Genomic DNA, 10517 nt, shown 5'->3' with positions numbered 1-10517 from the left:
GCCGCATCCTCTTCCCCTCCCCCCTCGCATAGGGGATGCGCAATTTGGGGAGTGGGGGTGGGGTTCTTGTCCGGAGGGTTCGGACCCTTAGTAAGGAAGCTCCCTCCCCACGACCCTATCCCATTTAGCTGCCTCTTTCTGATCCTTAGGCTCTCTTGCTCTCACACAGTTATCCTCTCCAGATACTTCGTTTCCAGTGTTGATTTTCACTGAAGGTATTTTGTGGGTGCGAGTGGGGGTAGAGGCACACTCAGAGGGGACAATAAAAGTAGAAATTCTCTTTACTGCAGCATTCCTGGCGAGACCTGTCTCCTGCATCCACAGTGTCTCACAAAGAAAAGAGCATGGGGGTGGTGTAAACATCACCAGATAGGCAGAGGTAGACACTTGGGTAGTGTACATATCCTTGCCCTTGGTGGTGAGAACCTGAAGAAACACAGGGAAAATAACACACATAGAAAAAGTAAGGAAAGACACAGGGTATATGTACATCATAGAACACACAGGCATCCAGGTATATATACAGACACACAAGTCCAAGGTAACACACATGAGCATATTGAGCACACATTATATACACAGGCAACACATTGACACACAAACACCCAGAGAGTTTCAACAAGTATACACATCTAGAGAAACCACATGCTCCCAGATGAGCATGGAAACCCTGGGTATGCAATGCAGAAACATTGCCTGCAGTGCGGGCTAGCCCTGATGTGTATCCAGCCTCCTTCCCAGATGCACGTTTAGTCTACACGTCCTCATTCTTCGGCTCTGGACATAGCCCAGACCCAGTGTCATCAGTGTCCATGGCTGTCTTCCTCTACATATAAGAACTTTGCAGAGAGGAAGCCAAAGAATATTTTCATATGAAATAGTAAGGTAATTGTGGTGGTCTGAATAATAATAATAATAAGACCCCCATAGGCTCATTCATATATTTGAATATTTAGTCATCAGGGAGTGGCACTATTTGGAAGGATTAAAAGGATTAAGAGGTGTGGCTTTGTTGGAGGAAGCGTGTCACTGGGGGTGGGCTTTGAGGGTTCAAAAGCCCATGCCAAGCCCAGTCTCTCTCTCTCTTGCCTGTAGCTCAGCATGTAGCTTTCAGCTACTTTTCTAGCATCAAGCCTGTGTGCCTGCCACCATGCTCCCCACCATGATGCTAATGGACTCACCTCTGAAACTGTAAACAATTAAATGTTTTTTTTTTTCTTATGGGAATTTCCTTGGTCATGGTACCTCTTTACAGCAATAGAACATTGACTAAGACAGTAATCCATACAGTGGTATGTGTCAACTTGTAAGATCCTGGCTACAGCAAAATTATAAATCCATAGTTATTTGTTTATATGTACACTGGCTTATCCCACTCTCAAACAATTCTATGGAAAGATAATATTTTCACTTTGCAAATGAGGGGAATTCATGAACTTCACATCATCCCCAAAGAGTCACATTCACTGTGATCAGTGTATGTGGCAGGAAGATGTAACAGTCAGTGCCAGTGTGTTCATAACAAAGTAGAGTGGGACTGTAAGGGACAGGGCCAGAATGATTGGATATGTCATTGACCCTAGTGAACAATGATAGTGGACCAGATAACCTGGCAGGAGATATGCAAGTAGATTTGGGGTTTCTTGCCTGAAAGACTTCTTAAACCAGGTCTTTGCTATGTAGCACAGGCTGGCCTCAGCCTCTCCAGTTAGGAGATTCCTGGTGTGCACTACCATGCCTGGCCATTTGCTCATTCCTTATTCATTAAATCAATGGTTTGTTAAACATGGCAGCAATAATGTGGGCTCTGGAGTCACATAGCTGGGTTCAAGACCAGCCTCCACCATATGGTTGGAAAAGTGACTTAATCTTCACGAGAGTTGGTTTCTTTATCTGTAAAAGAGGTAACCAGAGGAGAGGCATAATCTCTGTGCCTTTGCAAGTGCTGTAGTCCCATCAGGAATGCCTTTCCATTTAGTACTCAAAACTGCCTGTGATCATCTCATCTTCAGAAATCATGTTTCCACCTAACCTTTGCCCAACCCTTTCCTGCTAGGTTCCTACAGTACCCAAGTTCAACATTCCCAAGCCATCATTTTACTCCCTCTTCCATCCTAGTCAGCTTTAGTCTGTGCTCCAGGCCTTTGCTTGGCCAATCCTTTCTCATCCTCTTGCAGGATGCTCTGCGGAAATTCAAATGAAGAGCTCCCTGCATATTGGCTATTTCTAATGTTTTAAAATATGTAATTCTATTGCTAATTAAAAAAGAACATGGTTTGTGGTGGCCTCTCTGGTGACTCAGGAGCAGTTGCAGGTCTTCAGGACTGTTTTGGCTCCTCTGGGCCTGAAATCAGGGCTCCACACAGCCACCTTGACTGTGGCTCTTCCTGGGAAACACAGACTCTTAGTACTTGTAGCTTCCTAGTGCCATCCTTTTCCCCTAGGTGTCTGTTTTCAGAAATTAACTTTTGTACATCGTCTTTTAGAGGAATTTGCCTCCCACTCCTCCTGGTTGTCTTAACTCTTCAAGGCAGAGGCAAATCTCCATACCATCTTCTCAAACAGGAATAGGCATACAGAAGAGTCTAAGAATAATTTGTGTGTTGGTAAGCAGCAACTTAAACATGCCAGTATTGTGCCCATAACACATACCTACACATGCTACCCTAGTGTAAGTGCACACACACACACACACACCTCATGCTTTTAGTGCAGTTATAACCTCTTAAACCACACACCCAATACAGCCCTAATTCTTGAAAAGCTATGGAAGTCTACATTACAGAGCTATGTACCTCACAGTGCATACATACACATACAGTGCATACACAGCCAAGGTTCCACTTTCTTGCAAACACGTATCTCTTACACTCTGTAGTAGCAACTATAAAACCTCACTTTGACTCAGCCTTCCCAAGATGACCAAGTTCTCATGGACTTGTCTTCACTTCTACCCATCAACTGGTGTTATACATTCTGACAAAACTCTGGGTCTCACCAATCTCCCACACAAAAAGTTCCCCTTCACCTACTGCATGAAGCTGCAAACTCTGCTCCTATTGCATGTGTGGTGCTTCAAAAACATCCAGTTTATTACTTTTCTGTGCTAGTGTCTCTGTTGTAAAGTGGGGGATAATATTGACCCTCTTGGGTTCATTGTGGATTAAATGAATCCACACTATGGAAAGCCTTAAGACACTACTTGGCTCCTAGTAATTTGCTTTCTAGGTGTTAGCTATTACCCCTAATATGATTCCTTCATAATTCTATCATGAAGGGGCTTAGCATTCAGTGAATGGTAAACGAATGAGCAAATTCTAAGAACACTTGTGTCTAGGTTTGTTTCCATTACTGTGGAGACACGGGCAGCTGATTCTTCTTTTTCCTTGTGTCCCCAATGCCCAGCACTATTGTTAGTATACAGTAGGCGTTAAGCATTGAATACATGTTTGAACAAAAGGAATGCCTATTCTGAGTCTGCTCAGACTCTCAGATGTCCTCGCCTTCTACCAGTCCTCCTCCAGCCCAGATGCTCAGACTTATCTCTAGCATACATATACACTAAAGTGTTAAATGAACAAATACAAAAAGATTTGTCTTGGGGGTTCCTCCAGGCTGATGCTAACTCTAGCTTCTCTTTGCCCCTGCCCCAGATCAAAGTGCATCATAACCACCTCCTCGATGCCCCTTCCCCCAGCTATTTGTTATTGATAATTGTGGTGTTGGAGCTAGGCTGTTTTCAGTGGGTGGGTGCAGGTGTTTTCTCAGCTGGGTGCCAACTCTGGTAACATCCCACCCAGTTCACCACAGATCTGCCAGCTGAGAGGCTCTGATGTGTGGGTGGGAACCTAGGGAACTTCATAAAGTAAGAGAGAGCAACTAAATAGCACATGGGTCAATCAAAAAGTTCTGCCAAGGTGAGCAGTCAATGACAAAACTCACCCTGTCAACAGTCTCCTAGCCCACCCCCTTATAGTCATGGCAAAGACAGGCTGGGTCTGGACACTTGCTTTCCAAGCTGCAAACACAATTGAACAAAATATTTCACAACAGAACACTACTACTTTGCTCTAGAAAATTCATTGCTTCAATCAAGGAAAGGGGGCAGGTTTCCCCCCTTCTTTAAGGAATCTTAGAAGAGTTTATAAAGGCTGGTTTATTGAGGGATTTTAGGGTTTTTCTTCCTCTGGATCTTTGCAGGCAGGCACATGTAGACATGGCCGTTTCTCTTCCACCATCAGCTTCTGCCCCTGTAGCTCCTCACACAGTGGCCGTGGGGTTCCCCAGAAGGTAACATTCTTCTCACCCTGACCTTCAACCATGGAAACTGTAGGCCTGGGGTGTTGGGGAAGCAATGGAGAAAAGCTCAGGGAAGGCAACAATGTATTGAAAAAACTTTTTTTTGAGTCTGATCTCAAACTCAATGATCTCCCTGCCTCAGCCTCCCAGATGTGGGAATTATGAGCAAGTCTCATAACAAAACCTTTTTTGGTGGTATTAGAGATTGAACTTAGGGCCTTGTACTTACTAGGTAAATACTCCAGCATACCCCATAGCATAGCATTCTTCTTCTTCTTCTTCTTTTTTTAGTTCCTACTGATCTATCCCCTCTCTTTCTATTTATTTAAAGAGTCTCACTATGTTACCCAGGCTAGCCTTGAACTCATGAACATGTGGTCATTTGGCTCCAGCCTTTCAAGTAGTTAGGATTACAGGTTTGCACCACCACACCTGGATTAACAACTCACTGTGTACCTAACACTGTCTAACTGTGATACTGGGCTATTTCTGATAAAGAAATAGAAAAGATAACTTCCTGTGCCTGTTTCCCTCATCTAAAAAATGGCAGTAATAGGAATACTCTTACTTCCACACCCTCCTCTCTCCTTATACTCAACTTAAATCCTTATCCCAAATCATTCTTTCTTCTCTTCCTCCCTCCCTTTTCTTTTCTCTACCTTTCCCAACTTTATCCAAATGGAACCTTAAATATTCAGGAAGATTTTTGACAGGATTATTTCTTCTAGTAGGCAAGCCCTCTATTAATTTTCACCCAGATTCTCTCAATTGGTTCTTCTCTACATAGACTCTAACTCTTCTTGAGGAACTAATGTGACACCCACAGCTGGGAGATCCTATCGCAGTGACAGGCTTCTCACTAGCTGTGAAAAGGGCCACTAAATCTTGACCTCTGTGGTGTAAGGAAGGGATGGGTAGCTTTTCTCTTTTTATTTCTGGGGCCACTGTGGTGTCCAATAAACACCTAGGGTGGCTAATCAGCTCTGCCCAGGACTCTGCTCACAATTTGGATGTCAGGAATGCTTCTCCCAATCCTCATCTACCCAAAAAGGTCTGATTAGCTTTCTAGGCCCAGGGAGTAGTGATAGTCTCATTGCCACTTACCTGTCATTTTTATATGGATTCTATCATAGCTCATCTCATCTGGGTCCCTTCTGTCCATAGATATGGGTTCTTTTATCTGCAACTGTTGCTAAAGAGGCCTTGGAGTACCTCAGGGCAGTGAAATGTGGAGCGGATGAATGGAGGTATGGGTGACTTAGTAAGTCAAAGTACGCTAACTAAGAGTTCAGTGGGGAAGGCCACATGAAAGACTGTGTGCATGGAAGCACTGCTGAATGACTGCATTAGTAACCAAGGAGCACAGAGGCCATTAAGTCTTCTCCAACTGCCTTTCCTATTCTTTCTCTCCTCTTCTCTAAACTGGGAGATGGCACTGGCAAGGCAGGCACCTCTGATGCAGTGGTGAAGCTCAGTGTAACCAATTCTCTTCTCATTCTTCAGCATCAAGACCCCCTCCTAGGAATACAATGTCCCCCAACTCACGGGAAATTGGGAAGCAAAGGTGTGCAGAGGCGCTGGCGGACACGGGTGGGGTTGGGTCCACATGGTGGTGTGCAGAGACCCCAGGTACTCCACTGTGACCATGAACCTTTCACTGCAGTGTGGAGGGTGGGGGCAGAATATCATAGTCAAAACTGGAGGTCTTAATGGGAAAAAGAGATTTCAGGGACATAGGATCCCTAGCATTGCTACTGCATGGCTGCCCACCCTTACAGTACTGTCTGTGGGTTACTCACAGACACAGTTATGGATGTCATAGCAGTGTCGAATATCATGGTTTTCCCCAGGACATCGCTGTCCATTAAACTTGCGGCCTCTACAGTTCCTTGTGCGTGACTGCTGGCCCGGGATTTCTTCACAGCTGATGGACTTCATGTTCACACGGCTGCAGTGACTCCATTTCCCCCAGGCCTCCCACTCCCCATTTACTGTAGAGACAAGAGGTAAATGGATTTGGAGCCAGTAAAGAGCCTCAGGGGAAGGAATGAAGGCTATGGGAGGGAGTAAGAGTGAACAGATGTGGGAGGTGAATCAAGGCATGAGGGTAGGAAGAGGAGGATCAGAGGCAGGAACAAGGCTTTGGCAGCAGGAAGTGGTCAGCAGTGATGGGCAGGGGGCTTAGAAATGGGAATGGTGCCTCCTGAGTTGCTAACCAGGGCAAGGCATGGCTGTGTTACAGATGTGGGTCCGAGTGGCATCACCAGCACAGAAGAGGCCCCCATGACGGGGTACAGGGCGATCACATGTTCGTCGTTCTAGGGTCTGGCCCAGGCCACAGGTTACCGAGCAGGGACTCACAGGGCCCCATGGCCCCCATCCACCAGCCACTGTTAGAATGGGAAAGAAAGCGAAATGACCGGCCACCTTAATCATGCATACACCCCAGCTTCCCTCTCTGACACATCTAAACACAAGGCAAATTGTCTTCAAATGATGGGCTTGTGATCACATGGTATAAGAATGCTAATCCTTTAAATGCCACAGTATCTTTGCCAGAAATCCAATGCTCCACTAGCTCTGTGCCACTGACCTCATCACTACATACCTGGACAGGGTGGCAGGCCAGTGCAGCCCCGATGCTCATAGGCTGGTCCTGAGCAGGGCTTCCCAGGGGGCTGGTGGGAAGGCGCTGGTGCAGAACATGTGCGGCTTCGTGTCTCCTTAGGTTCTTGAGTTCCACCAAGGCAGGTTCCTGAGCAGGGGCTCCAGGGGCCCCAGGCTGCCCAGGCCCCATGTGCTGTGGTAGGAGTGGAAGGATGAACTGTGGTCAAGAGTGCTCAAGTCTTTTCTCCCTGGCAATTTTCTGCTCTAACCCAATAGATCCATTCTGGGTACCCCTTCAATGTCCTGTGGCTGCCCTTACTCACTGGGGCAGACCTTCTGAGTGTCACAGGCCTGTGATTGCTGGGCCTCTCCTGGGCAGTGGCCCCCACACTTAGGAGCAGGGTGGTCACATACTCGTTGACGGGTCTGGGTTCCTTTGGAGCAGGTGACAGAGCAAGGCCCCCAGGGTGCCCACTCAGACCAACCACCCATTTCTGTGGGAGAAAAAGATGGGAGGTGGGGGTGGCACTTAGGATTCCTTCCTTTTATGTGTGACCCACATAAGCTAACTCTGTCCTCCTATCTCTTGTTCTCTTGTTCCTATTCCTAGCCTACCAGCACTACTCATCTAGACTATGGCAGTTGCCTTCATACTCGTCCCTCTGCTTCAGATATGGCCTGTCTTCTTCCAAAATCAAGTCAAAGTTAATTTCTCCCCTTTTCACAATACAAATTACTCAGACTAAAGCCAACGTGATCACTTCCAAGCATTTTCCTCCAGCAATCCCAGCCTCCTCAGTTTCCCTTAAAGCCACACACGGATCTGTCCTCAGGGCCTCTGAACTGATTCTTCTGGCCCTGGGGCTGGGTAATACAGAGTGCATGCCCACATTGCTGATGTTCCTTACCTGGACAGCATGGCTGATCCTCACAGGCCTGTAGCTGCCACTCAAGGGTTCTAGGAGCCACCTTCTCAGAGCACTGCCCACCCCTGCCCACACAGCGCCTGTGTCGCAGTTGGGACCCCTCAGAGCATGTAACCGAGCAGGGGGCCCATGAGGACCATGGTGACCATCGTGGGGACCTACAGAGAGGAGCCCATGTTGCATACTGGTATGAACTGACAAGATGGCATGTGGGACACCAAAGAGTACAGGTTGGTACAGGAGGGGTTCTGGGTAAATATACAAGATGAAACAGTGAGCACCTACTTACCACTTAGGGATGGTGGGGGATTGAATAGGAAGATGTGAGTATATAGTAAGTGTATGATAAATTTCATTTCCCTTTATGACAAGGGCCTTGGAAATCCCCCAGGGACTAAGCCATACACAATAAGCAAATGTAAGGACTTTTTAAAAGCCCAGAACTTCTGCCAAGAACCCAATAGGTCACCACCCTGTACAGTTGCTGGCAGACAGGAAGTGCTTAGAAAAACAGGAGCTTCAGAAACATCCTAGAGCTATGCTTAGCCTCCTGTACAGGACTGGGTGTGCATGCTAGTGCTAAAGAGACATGAACGGTTAGCATGATTGGGGGCCCAGAGCTGCTTTTCCAAGATCTCCAAACCCAACATTTTTACAGTGTTACCCAGAGTACATAATAAGCAGTCATAAAATATATCTACAATACATTAAGTTTCAACATATGTAAACTGGACGTCATGATTAGGAGACTTGAGGTTCTTTCAGAGATCAAACTACCACAGAGGAATTGCACAATGAATGTGTCATTACAAATAAAGGTTTGGGCATTGCCCTTAGATTTTCCCCAAGGTCCTCCATTCCTATGATGGATCTATATACAATAAGCACTCAAGTATCATCTGTTATAAGTTAGGAGAATGGAGCTACCACCAAAAATATATAAGTTGCACCCCACCTGCAATATTTACAGGAAGTTCTGACAGTGGTACTTTTCAATGAGGGCTGATTTTGTCTCCATCAGGGGACATTTAGCAGTTTCTAGAGTCAGTTATGGTTGTCTTTTTAAAACAATTCTCTTCATACAATACATTCCGACTATAGTTTCCTCTCTTTCCACTCCACCCCCAGCCCATGAGACCCACTCCTTCTGTTTCCCTTCAGAAAGGAGCAGGCCTCCCAGGGATATCAACTGAATACAGCATACAACAAGACTAGGCACAAACCTATCAGGGCTTGGTGAGGCAACCCAGTAGGAGGAAAAGGGTCCCAAAAGCAGGTGAAAGAATCAGATACACCCCCACTCCCAATGTTAACCAGTGGAGGGAGTTGTTAAAGTTGTTAAAAACACTTAGGGGAAGGTCATGTTATAAAATACCCAACAATGCTCAGACCTCATACCCCCAACAAAGAGCTCCAAACGGCAATAGTGCCAAGGTTTTGAAACTCTGAGCTATGGTCATGAGGAAGACTTGGGTGGGGGCACTCTTAAAAGCTCCAGGGAGAGAGTACAGTTCTGGATTATAGAGCTCAGCACAGGTTCCCCCGAACCTGCATGCCTGACAGAGACCACCAGCGTGCTCTTGGAAGGCATAGGCAGCATTGAGACAGCAGTCTTCCACACTGATATCTCCCCCAAGCAGGCCTTTGCATTTGCCAGAGGACTCCTCATACTGGGTAAAGCAGAACACAGGGTCTGAACCTGTAAGATCAGGGGAGAAGAATGGACAATCAAGGTATGGTTGACCTGGGCATCCCTGGGAGGACATCTGGGCCCTCATCCACTTACCTGTGACTGGCAGGGTAAGCAGTAGCAGCAGGAACGACTGAGGGGCTTGCATTCCAGCAAGCATTTGGAGCACTACGTCTTTGTACTCTCTTACAGAGAGGAGGTCTGGCTTAATCTGGGCTGTTCTGCTCAGGAAAGAGGAAGCCAGCGCAGGAGGAACTGGGAGGGTGTGACCTCTTTAGCTCTGACCTCTCCCTTGAGCCCTCTGCCTCCTCCTCTTCTCTCTCCTTTCCATTTCCTGTATCACCCTTGTTCCTGCTTCTGACACCCAATCTTTGCCACCTAATACCCCACACCACCCAGACACCTCTTAGTTTTCAATTAATTTGTATGAGACAAATTCTCACTCAAGGGCATTGGAGCCTGTAAGTCTGGAGAACCACCTGGGTGTATGACCTTGGATAAGTCACTTTAAATTTTCAGCCTGAGTTTTCCTTATTTTTTTTTTTTTTTTTTTTTTTTTTTTTTTTTTTTTTTTGGTTTTTCGAGACAGGGTTTCTCTGTGTAGCTTTGCGCCTTTCCTGGAGCTCACTTGGTAGCCCAGGCTGGCCTCGAACTCACAGAGATCCGCCTGGCTCTGCCTCCCGAGTGCTGGGATTAAAGGCGTGCGCCACCAACGCCCGGCTCCTTATTTTTTTTTTAAGGAAAAGTTTTATAATGTAGCCATACCAGGCCTGAAATTTGCTTTGTAGACTAGGCTTGTCTTGAACAGGCATATCACACCATGGCTGGCTCATTTTCTTACCTGTAAAATGCATAATCTTGACTATAGTGACAGGATCAACTTCAATGGGGTACTGAAGAAGGGTGAAATGAGGGTAGCCCTCCTCAAGTAGTCTGTCAAGGAGAAGGCATCAGGGCAAGTGCTTCATCTTCCTTCTTGAAAACCTACCTCTTTC

General features: G+C 46.4%; 1 protein-coding gene across 2 annotated transcripts; it reads right to left on the bottom strand.

Moving 5' to 3' along the window:
• Positions 1-4061: 4061 nt before the first annotated feature.
• Cfp (complement factor properdin) lies at positions 4062-10057 on the bottom strand. 2 transcript variants are annotated; one of them, XM_006991425.4, is made up of 9 exons: positions 9619-10057; positions 9381-9531; positions 7815-7990; positions 7230-7400; positions 6908-7099; positions 6516-6689; positions 6099-6290; positions 5845-5956; positions 4062-4335 (listed from the first exon to the last, which is right to left on the bottom strand). In XM_006991425.4, exons 1-9 carry the CDS (start codon positions 9680-9682, stop codon positions 4170-4172), a joined length of 1398 nt encoding a protein of 465 aa, XP_006991487.1. In that variant the 5' UTR covers positions 9683-10057; the 3' UTR covers positions 4062-4169. The 2 variants fall into 2 exon arrangements, with proteins under 2 accessions (XP_006991487.1, XP_076417832.1); XM_076561717.1 differs by lacking the exon at positions 7815-7990 and having other exon boundaries at positions 9619-10056.
• Positions 10058-10517: the final 460 nt, after the last annotated feature.

Source organism: Peromyscus maniculatus, chromosome X, assembly GCF_049852395.1.
Source record: "Peromyscus maniculatus bairdii isolate BWxNUB_F1_BW_parent chromosome X, HU_Pman_BW_mat_3.1, whole genome shotgun sequence".
NCBI lineage: Eukaryota > Metazoa > Chordata > Mammalia > Rodentia > Cricetidae > Peromyscus > Peromyscus maniculatus.
The sequence above is the reverse complement of the archived record's forward strand: the minus strand, read 5'-3'. Positions and strand labels throughout refer to the sequence as shown.